Source organism: Microtus oregoni, unplaced genomic scaffold (genome assembly GCF_018167655.1).
Source record: "Microtus oregoni isolate MIOR12 unplaced genomic scaffold, Mior012 000086F_ref0000336, whole genome shotgun sequence".
Taxonomy (NCBI): domain Eukaryota; kingdom Metazoa; phylum Chordata; class Mammalia; order Rodentia; family Cricetidae; genus Microtus; species Microtus oregoni.
In genome coordinates this window covers 1298958-1324236 of record NW_024544552.1, presented here as the reverse complement: position 1 = coordinate 1324236, position 25279 = coordinate 1298958, and the positions used below count along the sequence as shown (strand labels likewise).

Below are 25279 nucleotides of genomic sequence, written 5' to 3'. Positions count from 1 at the left end.
AAAAGATTCAGAAGGGAGATTCTGTTAATTTTTTAGGTTATAAAATAGGTTTGCAAAAAATTAAGACACAAAAAGCACAAATTAGGAGAGATCGCCTATGGACTCTTAATGACTTTCAAAGACTGTTAGGAGACATTTCCAGTCTACAACCAGCTATTGGAATAACACCTGATCTAATAATTCATTTGAACAAAACCTTGGATGGTGATAAAGATTTAAACAGTCCCAGAGAATTAACAGCTAAAGCAGAAAAGGAACTGACAATGATTGAGAAAAAATTACAACAGGCACATGTGGACAGGGTGAATCCAGAGCTTGATTGTATTCTCGTCATACTACCATCAAAAATTTCTCTTACAGGAATTTTAATGCAGAGAGATGATATTATTTTGGAATGGATCTTTTTACCACATAAACCAAGTAAGAAACTGAAAACTTATGTGGAAAAAGTCTCTGAGTTAATTATAAAAGGCAAGCTGAGACTATTTGCAATTTTAAAAGACATTGATCTTGAAATTTAACCATCATTTTACTTTCACAGGATCCCCCAGAAAGAACGTTGCCCCCATGACAGCTGGAAGTAAAAGTAATGGTAAGTTGTCATGGAATCATTTCAATATAATTTTGATGTTCAGTATTGTTGACTGCCTTGCATTTTTATGATCAAGCAGGGAACCAGTCTTCAATTCAAAGCTTCTTAGAAAATTATTTTATAAAGCTGGGGTCATTCAAAGAAACATTATTATTAAATCAAATTGATTGTGCTTTTTCCAGACTTATGAATGTTTCTAATAACATTACTATTATTATTTATGAACACAAATAATTAGATTTGCCTATGGACCTCACGCTCCAAATGGTGCTCCTCCGAAATGCCACATACAGTGTTCTGATGAAGTGACACAATGCAATAGAAGAGTAGATTTATGTAAATTGCAGGCAGCATCTCAAAACTTACACTCAATAAATGAATGAACACATGAAATAAATAAATTGGTGGGAAGTTAAAGAACTTCTTTCAAGGTTATAAGCCCTGTAATTATATCATGAGTATATCATAAAGGAAACAGGAAATCATAACACTTGAGGAATGGCTAGGAGAGTTTGGTGGATTCCAGAAAATAATCTGGGGTTGACTCACAGTGAGGCCTGGAGCAGGAGTAGGGAGACTCTCAGCAAGGTCTAGGGAATGGCTGGGAGCAGTCTGATCTTGATCATCACCAGGATGTAGGCTGGAAGCTGATGCTATGTTAAGCTGGGACATCCTCTCAGATAGTGTGTCTTCTGTAGCAGCAGATGTTTTGTGTGATTTCTTCTGTTTACAAAGAAAAAAAAAAGATTGTTCTCCTTTAATCCTCGATAGTTATTTTTAAAGTAACAAAGAATAGAGGAACTTTTTCTCTTTAGTCCTTTTCACTGGTTTTTGGTCTCTGATTTTCCCTGAAATGATAAAACATTCACATTCACAGATAACTTCAGCATCAGTCTTTCAGCTATCCTAACAATGATGATGAGCCCCATTCTGTAAATATGTTTTACATACTTTACTCTCATTCTTTGCCATGAAGTCTCCTTTGTGCCCTCCCACCTGTTTTTGCAGGTTTTCTGTCTTCACTCCAAGGTTGTCCCCGCTCTGCTTTCTTGTCACGTGTATTCCTCCATCATTACCATTTCTCCCTTCTCTTAAGATTTATGCCTCCCTTCTCATGTTCTCTTTTCTAGCTTCATCGTCTAAACACACACACACGCTCAAGCACATGCAAACACACATGCACATACACACACACACACACACACACACACACGTACACAGGCACACACACATGCATGCATGCACGCACTCACACACACACACCCCACATTGCTCTGTGTTGTACAACTCTTAATTGTTATTTGGTTTTGTATTTAACATTTTCTTTGACTAGTATAAGGTATTCGATTTTTTTTCTTCTTTGTCTTTAAATTCTGAAATCCTCTCTTCCATGTCTTTTAATTTGTTGGTGAGACTTACATCTGAGGCTTTTGTAGACTTCCTGAGTATTTTATTTCCAGTTTTATTTATGTTTAGGTTTTCTTAGTGATTCAATATCTTTGCTAAATTCTACTTTTGGGTCTTGAATTGTTTTCATTATTTCATTCAACAGTTTATATTTTCGCAGTCATTATGAACAATTTTTCATAGCCTCAGACATATTTCAAATTGCAATTTAAAGTTTTTGCCACTGCTTCATCTAAATTGCTTTTCTTGGGGCCTGTTAAAATGGGGTTACTGTGTTCAGGAAGAGAATATATTCTCCTGGTTGTTCACATTTGTCGTTTTGTGATGGAATCTAGATATCTGGAGTACAACATTTGAAGAGTTGTGGACTTGCTCTCAATCCATCTGAAGTTGATATGCTAGCTGCCACAAGAGAAAAGTAATTAATACTCCTTCCAAGTTACATATGAACAACAATGACCAGCACAGGAAGATATTCCTAATGGGACAACGGTGGCACTTGTATTTGGGGAGTAACCAACAATTGTCCACCTGGACGTAGGGCCCTCTCAATAGGAGGGAAATCATATCCGGTACTGAAAACCTAGCCAGCTACTGGATGGTGAGCTCATGGTCGCTAGATGAAAAACAACTATTGTCATTTTCTTAGACCAGTACAATAGCCAACTGTATTTCATTCTAAATACCCATTCTTAATCCTACAGTTAAGTTCAGCTCTCATCCTTCTTCAAAGAAGCTACTTTTTGCAGTAGATGAAAGCGTTGTTTAAATCCATATCTGATAAAGATCAAGGGGACAACACTGTGGAGTGTTCATCCCTAATTGTTGCATCTCTAATACAATCTCTGCACTCAAGCTAAGGGAAGAAAGTGGAAGAAAGAATGTAAGAGCCAGATGACCATGTTGTTTAGTGCAAGACAGTGTCTTCTCTATATGGCACATGGGCATATCAAGAAAATTCAATAACATGACTTCCTAAAAAATATTCATAATGGCAACACTGGTTCACATTATAGCCTGGATGGAGGAAATCTCACACACCTTCTCCCAAATGAAGTGCTACATGAACTAAGGAATTAAGTGTGTTATTACAGAAGGTAGAATGGAGGTGGCCAATGGTGGCTCATACTTTTAATCCCAGTACTTGGGAGTCAGAGGCAGGCAGATCTCTGTGAGTTTGAGGTAAAACTTGTCTGCGAAGTGAGTTCCTGGACAACTAGGTTTGTTACAGAGAGAAACCCTGTCTTGAAGAAAAACAAAACAAACAAAACAACAAAATTAAAGAAAGGTAGATACAATCTTCTCCAGTGTTGAACCAAAGCTTCTAACAATTATCAGATCCCAAATTGTCAGCTCTAATCACATGCACATACAAACAATGCACATATACATGCATGTACATAAATATATGCTATTATGCTTTAATAATTAAATAATTTATGAATTTGAAAAGGATTGTGGGGGAGACAAGAGCAGTTAAGGGGTAGAAATAATGGGTAAAATTGTCAAAAATTATAAAATATATTGTATTAAATTCTTTTTGGTTCTTCATGACAGGGTTTCTCTGTAGCCTACGAGAGTTTAATTTTTAATGAATTAATTAAAATATTATTTACCAAAATATTGAAAACCCTGATGACAGAGAGAAGAAAAGAACATGGTTGAGGGAAACACGAAAAAGGACATAAGGATAAGTAGTTTTTATTGTCTTAAATTGTAGGATAGATATATTAAAGTGAAGTGAGATCAACAGAGTCAAGAAAAATGTTCTCTATTAGCTTGTTCATGAATGACCCAGCTAGTCAAGTGATGACAGTCAAATTTTAATGAAGTTATGCACCTAAATATTGTAACAAAACATTCCTCAGTGGTGGAAAAATTAAAGACAAATTGCTCTGTATAATGCATTAAGAAAATAATTATATGTGTGTATATACGTGTTTGTATGTAGCTTTAAATAACTTAACATTGCAAACTACTGTCGAATAACACAATATGTTTTCTTTTCCTAAAAAGGGATAGCAGCTTTAATATGAATTTATCTTATAGTAAAATTGTACCATATTTTCTTACAGCATTTTTCTTCAAGGCTCTATTAGTAGTATCATGGAATGTTTTGCTTCATATGCACATGCATTTATCCATGTATATACATCATATACATTCCATGTGTGTGAGAGAGTACACATACCTGAGAATTTGAAGAACAAAAGAAGAAAAAAGCCTTCCTACCAATTTTATGGTATATTCAACAGTAATTGGCACTTATTATAAGAACAAGGTGAAAACATCTGAAAATACTTAGAAATTTTGTCTATTTAACTGATAAACTTTGCAAGATTTTTCTAATATGGGAACAGTTCTCAAATCAACTTATTTAAAATGATAAGTTTGGCCGGGCAGTTTTATCCAAGCACTCAGAAGGCAGAGACAAGCAGATCTCTGTGAGTTTGAGGACCAGCATAGTCTACAAGAGCTAATTCCAGGACAGCTAGGGCTGTTACACAGAGAAACCCTGTTTTGAAAAACAAAAAACAAACAAGCAAAAAGGCAAAAAAAAAATAGCCCAACAACAACAAAAAAGATGCTAAGATCAAGTGTACCAAAGTCTTATACCAGGTTTTACCAAGACTATTTAAAATACTTAAAAAATAATCACTAGAAATGAATTTCTATTTAAATTTCCCTTTTGTTGCCTACATATTAGCACCAGAAAAAAATAAACAGAAACAAGCCAAACAACCAAAGCAATAACTTTTCAGCAAGAAGGAACTCTAACAGTACATGGAGCACTGCTGTTTTAACTGGCATAAGAGTGGAGGAGAATGTTAAATATGCACATGAAATCACTAAGGCAACATGTTTTTGTGAATCTGAGAAATTTTCTATTCCACACATTCTTCATCACTCATGCCCTTAACATGGCAATAACACTAAACAACAGTCTAAAATCCACCATGCTTGTTCACTTAATGCCGTTTCATGGAAGCTCATTCATGTCATTTCCTTTTCTTTTATCCAGTCACTCACCACAATCACCAGGATCTTATACATCCTTCAGACAGAATAACCAGGCTTCTCTCCTACTTATTTAGACTTAAACATAGAAAGTTTACTTTATAATCTGCAAGAGTCAAAACAAATTTTTCTCTGCTCAGGCTTCAAGGATAGAGTCATAAAATGCCTATCATCTTCTTGAGTTGAGAGTTTACTGCTGTGAAGACCACTGGGACTAGCCCTTCTCCTTCTATCCCACATGGAAGAACCAACACTGAGCCTTTGTTCTTGTGGGTTTCACAGAGCTACGTGCTCTCTATAGAACAGGGCAAGATTCACCATGCTGGTAATTTCTTTAGTGATGTCCAGATCTTAGATCCTCAGAAGGCAGAAACAGAACTTTTCTGTTTTAAGTAGGAAGATAAGTGAGTAAATCTCTCAGAAACTAGGTAGAAGGGTGGTGTGTTAATGTCCAATGCCCTGGTTAAATACCCCTCTCTGTATGAGCTGTTTGGGTGTGTCTGAGTGATCACCTCAAGTTAGCAGTTATGAAATAATCAGTGAGGACTCACTCCCCTTTAGCATTCACAGGTTTCGACTTGGTAAGTAGGAAATTCCCATATTCACAAGGAAATGTGGCTATACTCACATGCTATTTTGATAAAACTTAACAGGTACAAGTTCAGACATGGGCATTTTCTCATCTAACAGACTTATATTTAGATACCTACGTTCCAGTAAAGAGTTATACAACATCGCATTGGGAAAAGATAAGTCACTCATCCACACTTCCCTTTCAGGTAAAGGATCCTAAAAGATGGTAAAAAGAAAGCTCATCAGATGCCTGTTGCCACCAGTATTTTAATGGATTTACTGGAAAGGGGACAATCTTAATTGGAATCACTTTTCTTTCATAAATTTTCTTATGTGTTTGTTTATTCATTGTTGCAAGCTGTGGATTTTTAGAGGCTGATGTCAATATCATATACAAACCCAAGTTCAAATAAATGCACAACAATTTGGCAATGGCTGTCTTCTGGCGAACAGAAATAAAAATATTCCTTTAGCATTCCTGCATTATTGTGGAGAGAATTTCTGCATTGCTTGTGGTCAGATAGGTCAGATTAGGGGCCTATGTAATGAGAGCACCATTCCCTGAAAAGTGTGAAAGAGCTCTGAGCTTCTGGAAGCAGGTTGATACCATGACTGATGGCTCCTACCATTCAGCTGCCTGTGTGCATTCATTTAAGCTTATGGAAACCATGAGTATACACGATGCTTTTCAAGATCTGGCTCTTAGCAGCTTTTGTATTCTTTTGTGTTTAGCAGCAATAAGCAGCAGGTAGTGGCAGCAAGGAGCAGCATCAAGTGTACATTGTAGGACTCAGTGTTTCTGTAGGCCATGAGCATAAGGACTCCTAGATCTTGTATAAGCTTAGACTGGTAGGACCCTTATGCTTTCTGACTTGGGTCACATATGAAACGGTTGAAGACTGATATTGAAGCCATCAGAACACTACTGGATCAAGAGCAAATTAAAGAAAGGCGCAGAAGATGTGGTTGTAAGTCATAGACACCTGCGGCTATCTAAGTTTCTTTTTTTGTAGGCTTTAAATGCTATGTGGGTGTGAAGCCTAGGTAGAGTAGGACATTGGTGCAGTCACAGAGAGGTTTGAGAATGACCTAACTCAGATATCAGAAAGTCAAAACCATATTGAAAATGTTGGGTGTGGTGATACATGCCTTCAAATCCAGCACTTGGGTGTTAGAGACAGGTGTATCTCTGTGAGTTCAAGACCAGACTGGTCTATATTATGATTCTCAGGCAGACAGAATTATACAATAAGACCATATCTCAAAAACAAAACCAAACTAAAAAGAACACATGGTAAGAATGACCTTTATTCATCTTGTTTTAATGTTGCATTGTCATTTCATGTCATTATCATTTCAGAACACGGCACACAAATCACTGTCCCTGAACTATGTAGTTCAGCCCAGTGCCCCTCAATCCACTCTATGCAGAAGATATATTTGCTAAATGTAGCAAAAGCATCCTAAAAATGCATTTTTTCTTGACTTTTAGGGAGTGGTTAAATATTTGGAGAATCATCCTGTCTCACAGACATCTCAGGGCAAAAAGAAGTCGACAATTATGGATTAGTAATAGAGAAAACTTACACACAAGGTGATCTTGGGATTCATCACAGTATGCAAATCACAACCATGACAAACCTGGCAAGATCTGCCCAGGTTTAAAATAGTAGCATGAATATCATCAGTGAAACCAGACACCTTCTTTTTGGGCTTAAGACCCACATACATACATACATACATACATACATACATACATACATACACACATACTTGCATAATATATTATATGACAAAACTTATTTTTTAAAATTCTCTCAGATTGAAAATGAGTAGAATCTAGAAGGTGCTGGAGAGAAAAAAGAATGATGAAGTGGTGTAATTATATCTTATTTAAAATATATCTTAAAGGTATAAAGTGAAAAATACCTATGAAACTGTAATAATATTATGTTCTATTTTAGATCTTTATTTCTTAATACATATTTTGTAAAATAAAGATGCAGTATTACATATCTGTGTCCATGCAGGCTAATCAGTTGGTAGAGACAGGCTTGTCTCCATGAGTTTGAGGCCAGCCTGGTCTACATAATGAGTTTCAGGTCAGGCAGTGTTATGCAGTGAGATCCTGCTACAAAAACCAAACAAATAAAAACAAACTCACAGCAAGAACATGATTCATGCTGTTTTCACTCTACATGACCTCCCCTACTTTTTCATAGTTCTCCATCCTTCTCTCATGATAGAATGCCATGTTTTCTTACACTAATGTTCTACTTCCTTACTACATCCCTGTTGATTTTTCTCTGTTCCACTAACCTGGTGCCTTTGTATTTATAGTAGTTCTTCATTTATACTAGTCTTAATAACTAGTACAGCTGGCACTTCCTAAATAGCTTTCCCCATTTTTTTAGGTCTCTTTGTTCTGAGTCTTTTATATCAGTTTTTGAGTTGTATGATAATTACTCCAAAAAGTATTAGAGTTTCTCTTTAAAAAAATTTTGTTTTTCCATTATTTGCAGACCAGTTTTAGAAACACTGGTTTGGTTTCAGAGTTCTAGAAGGTGACATGCATGTATGCTATCAGAGGACAAAGTAAACATCAGTTTTATTTATTTTTGAGTCTCACAAACATCAACAATGGCAAGCCTAGAAATATATATATGCCAGAGATAAAATAGTGGCGTGAATATCATTGGAGTGACGAACTGCTTTTTCCTTGGATTTAAGTCCCACTTCTCAAGACAGAATCCACACATAGCATTATTATCTAGACCAAGAACATAGGGCTAGACAAATCATAGACCAGAGGGAAGAGTTGACATTTATTACTCTGCCAAAGTGACATAATATTAAAGTGACAACTAGTGACTTCTCATTACTATGGTAATCAAAACGAAGATTCACAATTGGTCAAGGTGTAGAGAATAAGAGACTATGCAGTGCCTAGCCCTAAATGCGACATCTATAATGCAAACCCTCCTCCCACGTGTCAGAGATCATTATAGGAGAGCAGGTTTGTGCCAAACACCATGGCCAGCAGAGTGTCAATGCAGGGGAGGTAAGGACATTTAATTCAGCAGGACTCAGTGGCCTGTGTTGTTTCAAATTAAAGTCTGATATTAGGTAGTTTATTTCAAGCATATTTAAGCATAGCACAACTTCGAAAAAATTCATGGTGATAATTAACTTAATCCTCTTTCACAATAAAGATTAAGCCATGGCAACATGTAGAATCTGATAAAGTAAAAGTGACAAATTCCATAACAATGAGTTCTAAAGATTAACTAAGAAAGCAAGCTCAAGGTTAACAATGTTCATGGTGAAGTTTCAGGAAAGATGGTGCTATAGATTTATATAGCTATAGATTTACTGAGATAAATGTAGGAGTCTGGGTGAGCTATTAACCACACCCATTTTCAGTCTTCTGGGCAGAACACAGATTATATATCTCTTCCTTTAAAGGGACAATCTAATCATGTGTGTTTAACATTCCTCGTTTCCCTAGTGCTTGTCTGTGAATACAAGTATTTACATGCTTCCTGCAGTCTGGTAGAGCATAGTAGCAAAATCGGATGAGTATAGGAAACAGAGTTTTGCAGATATAAGAGGGAAGTTGCACATATGAATGTCCTGTGCTTATGAAAGTATTCACCAGACCTGTCTAACTTATGTCAGACAAAAGCCCAGTATGGAGGAAGGAGACTAAGACAAGATAGTAACCCTAGCCAAAGGAGATTGAGACAAGATATTAACTCTAGCTGGGAGAAATATTTTATTTTATTGAGTTATACATTTTTCTCTGCCTTTTTCCTCTACCCTTCCATCTACCCTCTCCTGTGACTCCCAAGCTCCTAATTTACTCAGGAGATCTTGTCTTTTTTCTCCTTTCTACGTAGATCCATGTATGTCTCTTTTAGTGTTTTTGTTGTCTAGGTTCTCTGGGGTTTTGGACTGTAGGTTGTTTTTTCTTTGTTTTATGTCAAAAGTCACTTATGAAAGAGTCCTTCTATTATATTTGTCTTTCTAGATTTGGGTTACCTCACTCAATATGTTTTTTTTTCTAGATCCATCCATTTTTAAATGGCCTCATTTTTTACCACTATGTAGTATTCCATTGTGTAAATGTATCATAATTTGTGCATATATAATGAATAAGTAAATCTTTAAAAGATTTACTTTTATTAATGTGTGGCTTCTGGTAGACAGAATATGCTTCAATGTGTGACAATAACCAAGGGTATATAGACACACTAATTAGACAGAAATTACTCCTTAAATAAAGTAGGCTGGGTATGGATCTCAGAGGAACTGAGGAAGTAAGAAGAGGTAAAATTGATCAAAAATTAAAACTCTATTGTAGTTCATACAATAATGATAATGCTGGCAATTTTTTTTAAAAAAATTCTATCAGTATGTTTATAAGGCAAGGGTGATGGGGAAACTCTATCAACAATCATATCTAGTTAGGGCGTGGCTACCTGGGGCCCAGGTAGAAAAACTGGGAGGAATCAGGTGCGTGCTCTCTCTGCACGGTGCCAGCTGGACAGATAGGATGGTGGACCTCCCACTCTTGTAGTATGAGTTTCCCCTTTTTTACCATTAAAATATAACTGTTAATCTTGAGCTGGTCTGGTTATTTATTGTACCGACCTAATTCACAACACAAGGGAGTATCAGTTTATATGCTGATTTCCATATCTCGAAATATTGAAAACTATAATATTTTGTTTATTATTTTGGGTTCTTTGTAAAGACAAAGTGTAGTTTTGAACTTAAAATGCAGAGGAACTACTGGGTAAATGCAGTAAAGAATCTAGAAAGTTGCTTTGGGACAAAAGTGAGAAGTAAAGAAGTGGAGAAAGGATGTTTATTCAAGCATGTTTTACCAAGAAAAATGGTTTTGATGGCACAAATTCCATATTCATATTAAAGTAAATACCATTTCACATCTTAAAATTAAAAATAATCAGGTCATAGAATAAAAAGAAAAAGGTAGACTATAAACATTCTAAAGACAGAAAAGGATGCAATCTTATGGTTTTGTGTCTGGAAAAGCCTTCTCAGGAAAATAAAACAAAACATTTTATTGAAAGTGTTTAAAGGAGACTGAAGTAAGCTGTTTGCACTCCACCAGCAGTGGATGGCTGTTTCCCTTACTCCACATCCTCACCAGCATGAACTGTCACTTATTCTATTGATCTTACCTGTTTAGTGGGGCTTAAAATAAAATCTCAAAATAATTTTGGTTTGCATTCCCTGAAGGTTACTAAAGTTGAACCTTCTTTTAAATGTTTTTCAGTCACTTGACTTTCCTTTTGTGAGAATTGCCTGTTTAGATCTCACTTTGTAGACCAGTCTGTCCTCAGATTCACATAGATTTGCCTGCCTCTGCCTCCTGAGTACTAGGTGGCATGTACCACCCTGCCCAATTTGCACCCTATTTTTTTTAATTGAATTCCTCATTTAATCGATCTTCTGGTGTTTTGAGTACCTTATATATTTGGATATTAGGTCGCTATCAGATGTGTATTTGGTAATACTTTTTTTCTCATTCTGTACACTGCTTCCTTGTCTGAAGGATGGTGTCCTTTGCAATGCAGAAGCTTTGCAATTTCATGATGTCCCTTTTATTAATTGTTGATCCTTAGTGCCTGTGCTAACCCTGTTCTGTTCAGAAGAACTGTCTTTATAGGACTTCATAATCCAAGAATAAGGTCAACAACTGACTAATGAAACCACATAAAACTTCAATTTGTGTACAGTAACGGGAACAGTCAATGGAGAGAAGAAACAACACACAGAATGAGAGAGAATTCTAATAGATTCTATACTCTGAAAGTTCTAATCAGAATATTGAACTCAATATTGACAAAATTCTGTGTATTCCATCCTATGTGTCCAACAGAGCACAAATATACCAGTATCTAGCAGTTAACCTATGAATTGAACAAACTACATATAGCACTTTGTAATGATGTCCCTTTAAAAAGAAATTTATTATTTTCACACTAGAGAAATTAAATTCAAGTATTATTTTCATAGAAAAAGAGAGCAATGAGGAAATTTGCAAATGAAAATACATAGTCACAAATTAAATAGAAGGACATTTAAATGCTTGAATGTACTAATAAAGCTCTTGCTTATTTCCAGTTGCTTGGTGTCTCTATTTTAAAAGCTGTCCACTGTTAAAAGCACTGAATTGATCTTGTGGATAGCCACTTTTTCTCCATCTTCTGTGTTTTTTTTTTCAAGTCTTGGTAGCCTTGAAAGAGATAGTGAGAGATATTATAAGATTCTAGTCATTGAACTAACGCTCTCTTTATATTTCTCCAGTCATCTATCATTGTCTCTTGCCCTCAATGGCCTTATATGATCTTTTGCCCTCTCAAAGGCTGTTGATCTTCTCTGCTTTACCTTCTTCATTTTATTGCCTTATTTTGAGCCACCCTTTTCCAACTATGTGGTTCGTGAAGAGATGGCTTTTCACACTCAACATGACTTTCTTTTGGGGCAGGGAATTATAACAAAAAAGCAAAAGTATTGGTTTACCTTTCCAAAACATGGGTTGGAGCAGAAAAACAAAACCAAACTACATGAAGTTCTTATTTGCTTCACTATTGCTCTGGGCTATCAGGTATAGTTGGAACTCATGAATTCTTGTATTCTTGAAAATGGAACAATTAATGTTTATATCCCTGTGTCAGAATGTAGCAACATTTGCATTTTGACTGTTGTATCTGGAGCATATCTTCTGCTAAAGTCATCTCTAGCTTATTAATGTAGTTATTTTCAGAGAGCTCCTTGCTTTTTTGTATCTGGAATGATCTATGTTGACCCCATTCCTCTTTAAATTTTTATATCTATGTTTCATCTCTTTCATTTTATCTTGCCCTTTCAATTTGTTTATCTTAATTTATAGTATTGTTTACCTATCCCTTCACTGTCCTGTGATTCATAACTGCCTCAGTGATCTGTATAATCACCTTGTATAAGAATCTGCATTCAGTGCCAGGCAGCACAGGTAGATTTCAGTTCCACCGTGCACATTGTCTGTGATTATTACTGACTATCTGTGAAATGAAAATAATTATTATCTCTCTATTGTTGCTTAAAGTCCCAACAAAAAGAAAGTACTTAGTATGTGTTCTCTATTTGTATGCATGTTAATTTCCTCAAGGGAGTTTAACATCATCATCAATCTGAGCATGCTTCAAACCCCTAGGTGTTGTTCTTGTTTTTAGTGTTGGCACCAGCACCATTTATTCTGCTTATTAGTGTTATCTCTGAATAGCTTTTGGATGTGCTTTGAACCCACTTTTTTCTCTTACCACCATTACCAAGCTGGTTGTAAAATAATGAGGGTTTATCTTCTTAAGCATTAGTCATTTCTATCACTCAAAGTTCCATTTATCTTTTCCCTGCCTAATAAAATTATAAAATAGATTCTGTGATGTCTTGATAAAGTAGTTGCCTGATTTCCAAAATCATTCTCAATAGCCTTTAAATGTTTTAGTGCTGTAAATCTATGGTGACTTTCAAACTGCTGGAGATTTCATAAGCAACTTGCAATGTTTCTGAATATTTAACCAAATATTTAATACAAAGTGTATAATAGTACATAGTTGTGTCTAACTAATATTTCTACCTCCAAGGCAAGTTTCTCTGCAACACAAATTTTCAAGACAAGTACAAAATTCTTTTTTACTTATGTGTCAAAGTTATCAAGCATTCAAACTCAGAAAGTCTTTCAATATTTACTTTATCCACCATGAATGGTTCTTACTTCCTTATTTCGGACAGCACTACATTTATTTGACCATTTAAACAGCCCTTTAGTCTCATGTTCTCAGAGTCTCTGTCTTTCATATGTAGAAGAATTACTAGTGGTGAGCCATACATTGATATATTTTCATGCCGTTTCTATTTCTTAGGTCTCTCTCTCTCTCTCTCTCTCTCTCTCTCTCTCTCTCCTTCACCCCGCTAAGAAAATAGTACCTACTCACTTTTCATGATGTGCCAAATTCTGTGATAACTCATACATATCCAGGCATTTCTTACCTTAAAGTCCAGATTTAAAGTAATGCTTTCCCCAGAATCAGTCAATTCTTAATGGTTAAAGCTGGCTTTCAACTCAAATTTGACACTTATTCAAAACTCTTGTTCTTGATCACTTTTGAAATATATTTCCACATCACTCTTATTTCCTCATATATCTTGTTATTTAGCATATATACAATATTCTTTGGATTATTTCTTCAATATATTTTTTAAAAATCTTCCCCATAGAAATGAGTATAAGGACATCATTTTAATTCTCCCCTCCAGAGACAGAATTATCTATGTAACACTGATGGAGGAAGGTCATTGGCTAATAAAGGCACTGCCCTGGCCCATTTTATTGGTTAGAGGATAGGTGGGAGGAGTAAACAGAACAAAATGCTGGGAGGAAGAGGAAGTGAGCTCAGAGACTCCACAGCTCTCCTCTCGGGAGCAGACGCCTCGGAGAGAGACACCATGCCCCGCTCCCGGGCAGACACACACCATGAAGCAAGCCGCCAGGTTAGACATGCTGAACCTTTCCCGGTAAGACCGGTGCTCACCGATTATTAGAGATGGGTTGATCGGGATAACAGAATTAGCCAGTAAGGGCTAGGGCTAAAGGGCCAAGCAGTGTTTAAAAGAATACAGTGTCCGTGTAATTATTTCGGGGCATAAGCTAGCCGGGCAGGTGGCTGGGGTGTTGGGGACGCAGCCCCACCGCAGCCCTTATTACTACATAACACACTAAAAGTTCACGTACAGAATCCTAAAGAAATGTGAAATTCTGCTTTGATAAATCTGTTCCCTGTTTACTTGGTACCTTAATGAAACTGTGATCGCCAGACACCAGCTTCGGTTGCTTGTCAATTGTTTTCACTTGAAAGCAGAAGAGTCGCAGTTTATCTCCTTCCTTACATCTGATGTTGTAGCATTGCTCACGCCCTAGAACTTCTATATTTCCTGTGCCGTCCTTCATTTCATAGACTGTGTTCTTTGGGTTCACCTTTATCTGAAAAAGTAAAATTGGCATTCCTTTTCTGAAAGTTATCTAATTCACAAACATTATTATACATTCAAAAGAGACTTTTTCAGGACAAAAGATAGAAAAATATGAGAACTGTTATAGACACAGGCATGCAGATGTCTGTAGTGAAGTGTTCCCAAAGAACTTTCTTTATTAGTGTGATGATTTTCTTTCTTTATCAAGAAGATTTGTGCCTGGAAGTGTTAGGACAATAAATGCTTTTCCTGATTTCCTCTGCTTCTTATACCTCAATGGCCTGCATTCCCTCTAAATCACCCAGGATCATAGACATTAGAAATTTAGGCATCCATATTTGTATCTTATGGTTATAAAGGGATGAATGACATTAACTCCCACTATTCATTCATCCAATAGGTTATAGGGAATCTACATAACAGGTAAGATTCCTGTAATTCACTCATTTAGACCTTCTTCATTTACTTATTTTCAAGTATCATGTCCAAATAAGCCAATATCCCCAATTCACATTGTATTGAGTGATCCATCAATGAGATGTCTGCATGTATTTTCTTCTCTAAATGAGAAAACTAGGTTCACTTGCCTTCTAAATTTCACTTTATACTATAGTTCTCAATTGCTAAGGTCTTCAGAAGTAGTTAATTGAATAAGATACAAAGTCAACATTGAATGATTAAAGCTACTGAAGAGATAAAAGATTCATTCTATTGAATGGTTTTTAATTTAGAAGGTTGCTAGTCAATCATTTATTACTCCAAATATCTGTTGTAATTAATATTCACCTTAGTTCAGACAATCAATAGAAACATAGTGTATAGAAAGAAAAGAATAAATATTGTATGGTTGCAATAGAGCTTAAAAATCTGAGACTGTTAGCATGGTACTGACCTACTATACTATTCCTGCTTATTGTGGCTGAGGGTAAATATTTTTTAGCAAAGAAAGTAAAGATTATTTGTAATTTATTTTCAGAGACCTTTTTAAGAAATATCATAGGAAATAGGCTGTTGAATTATCTCTTAATATGCGGGATAATTTCATCTGTTACCCCAGACATGGTAAAGTCTTCGTAACAATACAGTCATTATACATGGACTGGAAAGTTCTTATATTTGAGCTCAGGTGTTGGTGGCGAAGAGGACATAAACAAAATTTCAGACATTACCTTGTGTAATGTAAATAACCCATAAACCGGTGTTCCAGTGGCATACTTGCGAATATCAAAAATCTTGGGAGTTTCTTTTGATTTTCTGATAAGGCTTATAGGGACTTTAATACTTTGGACAGGACCAGCTTCAAGCACAGAGGAATTTTCATTTATCTCTAGGATTCCTTTGAATTCAAGGTAATTAGAGATAATGATGACATTCTCTCTTGTGAACTTCTTTTTCAGGTTGATGTTGAAAACTTTCACATGGAAATACTCGCTTTCAGTGGCCACTGTAGCATGAAACATCATCTTTCTTCCAGGTTCTGTTGACTTATATACAAATGGCTCTGTTGCCTTGAGCACCATCACTACCATGGCATTATTTTTGCAAACAGCACCTCTGGCTGTGTTCTGGTTTTGGGTCTGTGTCTTTTGGTTCTGGGTTGAACAAACATAGAGATATAAACATATAAGTTTAGCCACAAATTAAAAAAAATAACCTTTACATAAGATAAACACAATCTCCACATTACTTCTATCAATTTTTATGTATTGGTTGAACTATGGAAAAGCTAAAGAGGAACTCTTTCACTGGCCAAACGTCTAATGAATTAAAACAATGGGTTTAGCCACAGAACCTTGAGCACTTTTGTTGTAAACTCAGAGGACTATTTCCAACATGAAACATGATGTTCAGCATGAACACATCACTGGGCTGAATTCCTGGAGAAGCAGTATTATGAGTAAAGGAGCCAAGATCATGATGAAGAAACCCACAGAAACAGCTGACCCAAGCAAGTGGGAGCTTACTGACTCCAGACTGACAGCTGCAGAACCTGTATAAGACTGAGCTAGGTTCTCTGAATGTGGGTGACACTTGTGTGGCTTGGGCAGTTTGTGAGGCCATTAGCAGTGGAACCACTATTTATCCCTAGTGTATGAACTGGCTCTTTGGAGCCCATTCCCTATGGAGGGGTACCTTGCTTAGCATAGATAAAGGGGCCTTGTTTCTCTTTCAAGTGATGTGTCAGATTTTGTTAACTCCTTGTGAGAGGCCTCTCTGAGGAGCAGTTGGGGGTGGTGTGGATAGATGTTGGAGATAGCGGAAGAACAGGAGGAAAAGGAAACTGGGATTGGTATGTAAAATAAGATTGTTTTAAAAATTAAATAAAATATTAGCAAAAAATCAAAAAGCAATATAGTTAGTGATAGTGATAGGTAAACAAGAAGGAAAGACTAGATTGAAATTAACAGAAAGTTATATGATATGTATAAAATAAATTAGTGAGATACTATGAAAAACACAAAATGAAGTATGGGGGTAGAGATAGGGGTGGGGGTAAGGTTGGGGAAGGGGAGAGGGGGAGAGGGAAGGGAGAAGGGAAATACTGGCGAGAGCTTGGTGGAGTGTGAGGGTAGAGATGAAGGAAGTACGGATATAGGAGCAGGGAAGAAGATATCTACATTAAGGGAGCCATTTTAGGGTTGGCAAGAGACTTGGCTCTAGGGGGGAATCCCAGGTGTCCACAGGGATGTCCCCAGTTATGTCCTTGGTCATCAGAGTAGAGGGTGCCTGAACTGTCCTTGCCCTACTATCACACTGATGATTATTTCGAATATCACTATAGAATCTTTGTCTAGTGACAGATGGAGATAGAGACAGAGACCCTCATCAGAGCAACAGACTGAGCTCCCAAGGTCCAGTTGAAGGGCAGACAGAGGAAGAAGATGAGCAAGGAATTCAGGACTGTGAGGGGTTGGTCCACCCACTGAGGCAGTGTGCCTATTCTAATGGGAGCTCACCAAATCCAGCTAGACTGGGACTAAACAAGCATGTGATCAAACCGGACTCTCTGATTGTGGCTCACAAAATGATTCTTAATGTGTAGAAGAGACAGGGCCACTTATTCATCCCTGCCACCCAGCCAGCTTAACCTTGAAATAATCACACAGAAACTGTGCTAATTAAATCACTGCTTAGCCTACTAGCTCTAACATCTTATTGGCTAACTCTTACACCTTGATTTAGCTCATTTCTATTAATCTATATATTGCCATGTGGCAGTGGTTTATCAGGAAAGATTCGGCATGCCTGATTCTGGCAGTTCCATGGTGTCTCTCCCCTCTTCTTCCTTCCTCCCAGAATTCAGTTCTGTCTTCTCAGCCTACCTGAATTCTGCCCCTATCAGGCCAATGCAGTTTCTTTATTCATTAACCAATATAAGCAACACATAGAAAGAAGGACCTCCTACACCATTAATGCACACATATCAAGGATATTATGATGTGAGATATCATTCTGTATATGAGTTGCTTTTATTGATTGATGAATAAAGCTGTTTTAACTAATGACTTAGCAGAGTAAAGCCAGGTGGAAAATTCGATATATATATATATATATATATATATATATATATATATATATATAGAGAGAGAGAGAGAGAGAGAGAAGGCACAGTCAGACAGATGCCATGTAGCTGCCAAAGGAGAAGGATGCCAGAACCTTACCAGTAGACCACACCCTCATGGTGATACGCAGAGTGATAGAAATGGATTAATTTAAGATGTAACAACTAGCTAAAAATATGCCTAAGCTATTGGCCAAACTGTGTTGCAATTAATGTAGTTCCTGTGTGATTATTAGAGTCTGGGCAGCCAGGAAACCAAACACAGTCTCCATTCACAATATTCATTGAAAGTGGAACTGAGTTTGTAGTAGTGGATAAACAATCTACAATGAATTATTTTAAAAAGCAACATAAATACTGATATAGCCATGGAATGTTATATGCTTGTAACTTAGGGAATTGGAAAGGTAATCCTGATATTTCAAATTGGAAAAACAGTGAAGTAATAACTCTTGTAAGATGTTACTCTAGAAAAATTTTCCACATAATTATAACAATCAATGAAAAATATAACAAAAATATTTATCTCTAAATTATTAGAATGGTAATGTTTGAGGTGAGTAAAATTGCTTCTGTTTTTGCTTAACTGTCTGCTTATATTTCATCAAGTGATAAAGAGATGGGGGCATACAGAAGGAAACCTAGAGAGAGGAAAAGGAGAGTACAGAGATGGATGCTGACATTGCTACAGTTTTCCTCCAATGAGTACTCAGAAAAAGTAAGAGGCATCAATTCTCTAATTTCTCTCACTACATTTCTTTTCTTCCCTCTCAGAATTAGTATTTTTCTATTATTTTCATTTAAAATTTTTCCATTTGATTAGGATTCCCCTCCCTCAACACTCCCAAATCCTCCCCCATTTAACTTCATGTCTTCCTCTCACTCTCAAAATGTAGATAAATAAAAAGATAAGAAAAAGCCAGAAAAACATTTCCCCAAAAAGACAAAATAAAAAAACCAATCCACCACACACATAAAACCATGTGGACCTCTTTTGGTGTTGGTGCACCACCTTCATTCAGACTGTGGTTGATAATCTCCATTGAAGAAACTCTTTGGTAGTTGTTATCTACTGAAAATTGCTTGTTGGTTAAGGGTGGGACTTATGTCCCCTCCCTTCTCCCTGTTCTGGGACCCCAGGCAGCTTGAACCTGTGCCTTTTAAATGTGTGCCACTACAGTGTCTGAGCTCATATGTGCATCACTCCTGTTTGTCCAAAAGGACAAACACTGATTCCTTGGAGTCATGTACTATCTTTGACTCTTACAAGCTTTCATCTTCCTCTTCCACATAGATTCCCTAAGGGATTTGATGCAGACTCCCCATTGAGGGATGGATACTGTGAAGTCTCTCACTATCTGCACATTGGCAGCTGTGGGTCTCTGTTAATTCCCATCTTTGACAAGAAGAAGCTTCTCTGATGAGACCTGAATAAAGCACTGATCTATAGATATGACAGTTTGTCACTATGAGTCATGTTGTTGCTATGTTCCTTAAGCAGAATAATAGTAGTAGGTTTCTCAGATTCTTGACTGCTTTAGCTGAGTCAGGTATGGGTTCCATCTTATAGAGATGGAGCCTATGGCTACTGACTCTTCATCTCTCTCTTCCTATCTATGATCAGCGCAAGGCAGGACATTTCTCATTGTCAGAAATGCCAGGTTTATTAAATGTCTTCGTGGCAGCCAAAAGTTATGATGCAGCAATTTCTGTAATTGTATCATGTACATTTATGTTTCTGCCTTTGTATGGTGATCTACTTCTATTGTATCCAAACCCTGTGTGTGTCTAACTAATTAAATCTCAGTGATAAGTGTGGAACATGGTCAAAACTTGAAGATCTGATTCTGATATCTAGATCGAGAAAATGAAAGGGAGGCTTAAGACTTGTACCTTATCCAAAGAAGTGTTGCATGAAGCCAAAGATGAGGTCTGGAATACTGAGTACTGGCATCTGGCTGTGTTTTCTGTAGAACATGGAGGGTGATTTGGCCTCTCAGACCCCTTGACCTTTTTCACAGCAGTCTTTTCATTATTCATACTTTTTCTTTTCTGAAAGTGTATCCATGGCAATGTTAATGAGTCTCAGTATCAAGTGATCAAAGTGTGTCTTCATTATTAGGTAGTAGGTTTATTATGCCTGAATATGTTGGAAACTTGGGGTGACACCCACCCTCAGGCCAAGTTTAGAATATGATTGTGAATATTCACAAAATGTGTGGATAAGTAGTTTCATTATATAAAGGGAGAGGAAAGGGTTATATACACAGTTTTTCTCATATTACCATTATGGTAGGACATAATTGAATTTGAATTTGAAATTGAAAACTAGGTCTTGTATAAACATGAAACAGCCATTATTCTACTTGATTGTCAAGAATACCACATCTCTTGTAGGAGTTACCACATTTTAATGCCACATGATCATTTATCCATGAGTTTCAGTAAAGCTTGAAAATAAACTAAAAAAGCAGTCAGTGCCTGATGGACAGAGTATGGACAAGCGGCTCTGCTGCAGCCTTTTTGGCCTGTCAATCTGCTGCAGTACCTCAAGCTCACCTGAGCTGCGGAAGTTTTCCCTCCATCCGATGCTGAAGTATTGCTTGCAGTTGGTGTTTTTATAGCAGAACCTGCTTCTTGATTCTTATTTCTCAGTGGTGTTTTTCCTTTTACTGGGAAGAATATAATTTTCATCACAATAAATGCATGAATAAAAGAGTCCACTTGAACCAAAATAAAGGATCTAGGAACCATCTAGTTTTCCTGCCATATGAACACATTTTTATTGCATTCATATCAATGTTTATTCCACTAGATTATTGTAGGATTACACCACTAAAGGCACAGTCTTAGACACAGTTTCTACTATTTGATGTTTTGCTTACTTGTTCCCTATAATGGGAGAAAACCTTCTTGTCCTTGAACCTCATTACATCAGCCAAGCTTTTCTCATTCTCATTCTCCTGCCATTCTCTTAAAAATACAAATTTTCATCATAATTTGTTGGTTATGTTTTGTGTATAGTATGCTCAAATCTGTAGATGGAGCAGCAGGCTGTTTCCTGCTGCCCGGGAGGGCTCCCGGCCACCGGCTAGCTTTACCCGAAATAATTACATGGAAATTGTATTCTTTTAAACACTGCAGAGCCCATTAGTTCCAGCCTCTTATTGGCTAATTCTCACATCTTGATTAACCCATTTCTAATAATTTGTGTAGCACCATGAGGTGGTGGCTTACTGGAAAGGATCTTAACCTGCATCCATCTTGGAGAGGAGAACTATAGTGTCTGCTTGACTCAGCTTTCTTTCTCCCAGCATTCTGTTCTGTCTTCCCCACCTACCTATGTTCTAACCTATCAGGCCAAGCAGTTTCTTTATTAATTAACCAATGAAAGCAACAAATAGACATATGACCCTCCTCCATCACAAATCATAAAAAAATCAGTGAAAGAAATCTGGTATTCACTTGTGGAATAAGATAGAAAAGTAGTGGATTTTATCTTTCTAAAATCTTATTACCTAACTCAATAATTTTATGAATGACAATGGTGATTTATACCTTCTTAAGGCAATATTTGATTAAAGTATTGTCTTATCTAGATGATAATTATGCTAGTATTCTTAATAACATAAGTGACACTATTGGTTAATGAATATAATTAGATCTTAAACCATAATTTTCTAATATCTTTGTTACACCTGCAAGCCCAATCTTAGATGAAATTCTATTTTTCTGTTAGTCCACATGCCAAATAGGCTCCTTAAGTCATAGCATCTACTAGAAAGGGAACGGCTGTGATCACTGAAGTATAAATTGGGTATATGAAAGCTATGTGGATGAAGGAAGCAGAGATAGCAATATGGTATTAGGGACAGAGGGTTCTACGTTACATGTTACCTTTTGATTTCTCTTCTTTAAGGGTTTTAGCAAGTCCTTTAAGAGTTTGTATATTTTCACAAAAGTCAATCAGTTTGCTCAATCCAGCATCAGTTGGAAATTCATCTTCCATCATGTCAGCAATCTGAACCTTGGTATATTTCTCTTGCATGTTTCTCTCCAGTCTTAAATCACTGGACATTAATGACTTAAAGCAGTCAAATTGATCACTACTGATGTTCGCTAATCCTTTCAGCAGAACAATTCTCTTGTATTCATTCACCATCTTTAAAGTTGTTGGTGAAACTGTAAGGGAAAATTGGCATGCACTGTTGTATATGTGTTCAGAAATTTCCTAAGAAAGGAATGTCTACATGAATGAATGCACGATCTGAAAATATTATATACATGTGTGTTCATGAAAAACAATAGTACAACAGTCATTTATGTTACACAGAATATTGGGTAAGAATTGCTGCATTAGGAAAAACTTCAAATCAATCTTTCCTATTAAAGAAGATGGTTACTTGGGGTCAAAGCTAGCTGAGATGGAAAGATTCTGGAGAAATGCCACTGTGGCATAACTTAGGAGTATTGGTTTGCATCTTCTCTTTTCTTCACCTTAAGTGCATGAACCTTTCCCTTGTTTGTTTGTCAAATCCTGACTCCTCAGACTTACTATGACTATACTGGTTACTTTTCTAGTGACTGTGACAATAATACCCAATAGAAACAACACATGGGGGCTGATCTCCAAAATATACAAAGAACTCAAGAAATTTATCATCAAAAGAACAAATAATCCAATAAAAATGGGCTACAAACCTAAACAGAGAGTGCTCATCAGACAAATCTAAAATGGCTGAATGACAGTTAAGGAAATGTTCAACATTCTTAACCATCAGAGAAATGCAAATTAAAACAACTCTGAGATTTCATCTTACACCTGTAAGAATGGCCAAGATCAAAAACACTGATGACAGCTTATGTTAGAAAGGATGTGGGGAGAAGGGAACACTTCTGCATTGCTGGTGGGAATGCAAACTGGTACAGCTGCTTTCGAAATCAGTATGGCGATTTCTCAGGGAAGAACCTACATCAAGACCAAGCAATACCACTTTTGGGTATATTCACAAAGGTTGCTCAATTTTACCACAAGGACATTTGCACAACTATGTTCATAACAGCATTGTTTGTCATAGCCAGAATCTGGAAACAATCTAAGTGCCCCTCAACTGAATAATGAATAAAGAAAATAAATGTGGTAAATTTACACAATGGAGTACTACTCAGAAGAAAAAAGTAATGACATCTTGAAATTTTCAGGCTACTTGATGGATCTAGGAAACACCATATTGCGTGAGATAACCCAGGCCCAGAAAGACAAATACGATATGTACTCACTCACTCATAAGTGGCTTTTAGACATAAAGCAAGTTTTCTAATTATCAGAAAAAGTTAAATAAAAGCCATAGTGACCTATCATTTCACCCAGTTAGAGTATTTATCATTACACAGATAAAAATAAATTATGATTAGGATTCAAAGAAGCAGGAACCCTAAACTTTGTTTGAAGTTACATAATTTAGTATAACCATTACAAAAAATAATATAGCAATCCCTTAAACACAAAAAGCACAACCAGTGTATTTCATTTCTTCCATTAAATGAATATATAACCAAAGGAGATGAATAAGTTATATAGAAAAGGTAATTGCACTTTTATATGTATTACATTATTATTTACAACAGCCAAAATACAGAATAACTGCAAATGTTTTTTGAATGGATGAGTGAAGTAAGAAAACAAATAGCCGGGCACCATAGTACATGCCTATAATTTCAGTACTGGAGAGGTGGAGAAAGGATTAGGAGTTCAAGGGAATCCCCAATTTTGAGATTGTTTGAAAAATGAAAACAAAAACCCAAAAACAAAAGCACATGGTAAATATACATTTAATGGACAATGGAGATGGCTTAGTTGGTAAAAGTGTCCATTGTGGCCTGCCATTAGATCCCTGGAACCTGTAGAAACAAGATGCAGTAGTGTATGTCTGTAATCCTAGCCCCTGTATGGTGACAGAGAAGCTGGACATAGGAAAATTGCCTGGAAATTTCTGGGCCAGCTCTTCTGGAATACAGAGTATAGCAACAGATAAAATAAGAAAGGCTTACTCAAAACAACATAGAAGGCAAGAAGCAACTCCCCAAAGATACATCATGATCTCCACATGTATGCTGTGATATGTATATACCTGCACTTTCATACATGACCCACACACACACACATACCAAGTATTCATTAGCCTTAGAAGCAATGAACTCCTGTCATTTGAAGCAACATGAATAGAAAATAAGATAACCTTGTTAAGTGAAACATGACAGATAGAGAAAGATAAATACCACTTGTCTCAGTTATTAACAGAAATAAACTCTATAGAAGAATGAAGTGGAATCATGGTTCTCTAGAGATGGGGAAGACCTAGAGGCAGGAGGAACAAAGGAGGAACAGAAAGAAATTAAAAAATAAATTCAAGATTACAACACAGAGTACAACTCAACTCTTGTTCTTATTTAGCACAACAGGCAATTATTGGATAGAACAGTGTATAACATAGTTCAGCACAGTTAGAAAATAAAATGTGTAATTCCCAAAACATACAATAGTTGATTGTTGAAGGCAGGGAAATGTCCGTTTCACAGACTATATTACTAGACATTACATATGTGTATTGATTTTACAATGGGCCATATACAGAAGTGTAAGTTAGAAAAAATAATAAATCATTAAATAAATAATGTATAAGATTCAGCACTTAGATGGCAAATAGAAATCTCTGATTTCTTTCCTATGTTCCTTTATATTTCACAGAGATATCTGATCACATATTTAGGAAACAGACTTACCTCCCTGGAAATTTCTGCAGCGATGTTCAGATCCTGAGACCTTTAACAAGGCAAGAAGTGAGCTTGCTTGGTTTGAGTAGATAGATGAATGAGTAAATCAAAAACTGTAGAGTAGGACACAAGTCAAGACACCAGGGTCTGCGACATTGTTAAAGACACCTCCTATCTTGAGCAGCACTAAATGTCACTCACTGTGCTTTCTCCTTGGGGAGGGGGGTGCTGAAATAGGCCTCCTCCCAGTGTTGCTCAATTTCCCTGGCTAGTGAAACCTGACTCCTTACTTCCCATAAACATTGTGGTTA

At 36.5% G+C, this 25279-nt stretch overlaps 1 protein-coding gene across 1 annotated transcript in view; it reads right to left on the bottom strand.

Moving 5' to 3' along the window:
* LOC121442000 overlaps positions 1-22356 on the bottom strand; it is a 65593-nt gene extending 43237 nt beyond the window's left edge. The window contains 5 exon segments of the mRNA XM_041643439.1: positions 14454-14642; positions 15802-16224; positions 20088-20246; positions 20754-20866; positions 22092-22356. Coding sequence (XP_041499373.1) covers positions 14454-14642; positions 15802-16224; positions 20088-20246; positions 20754-20866; positions 22092-22356 — 1149 coding nt within the window.
* Between the last annotated feature and the right edge of the window lie 2923 nt (positions 22357-25279).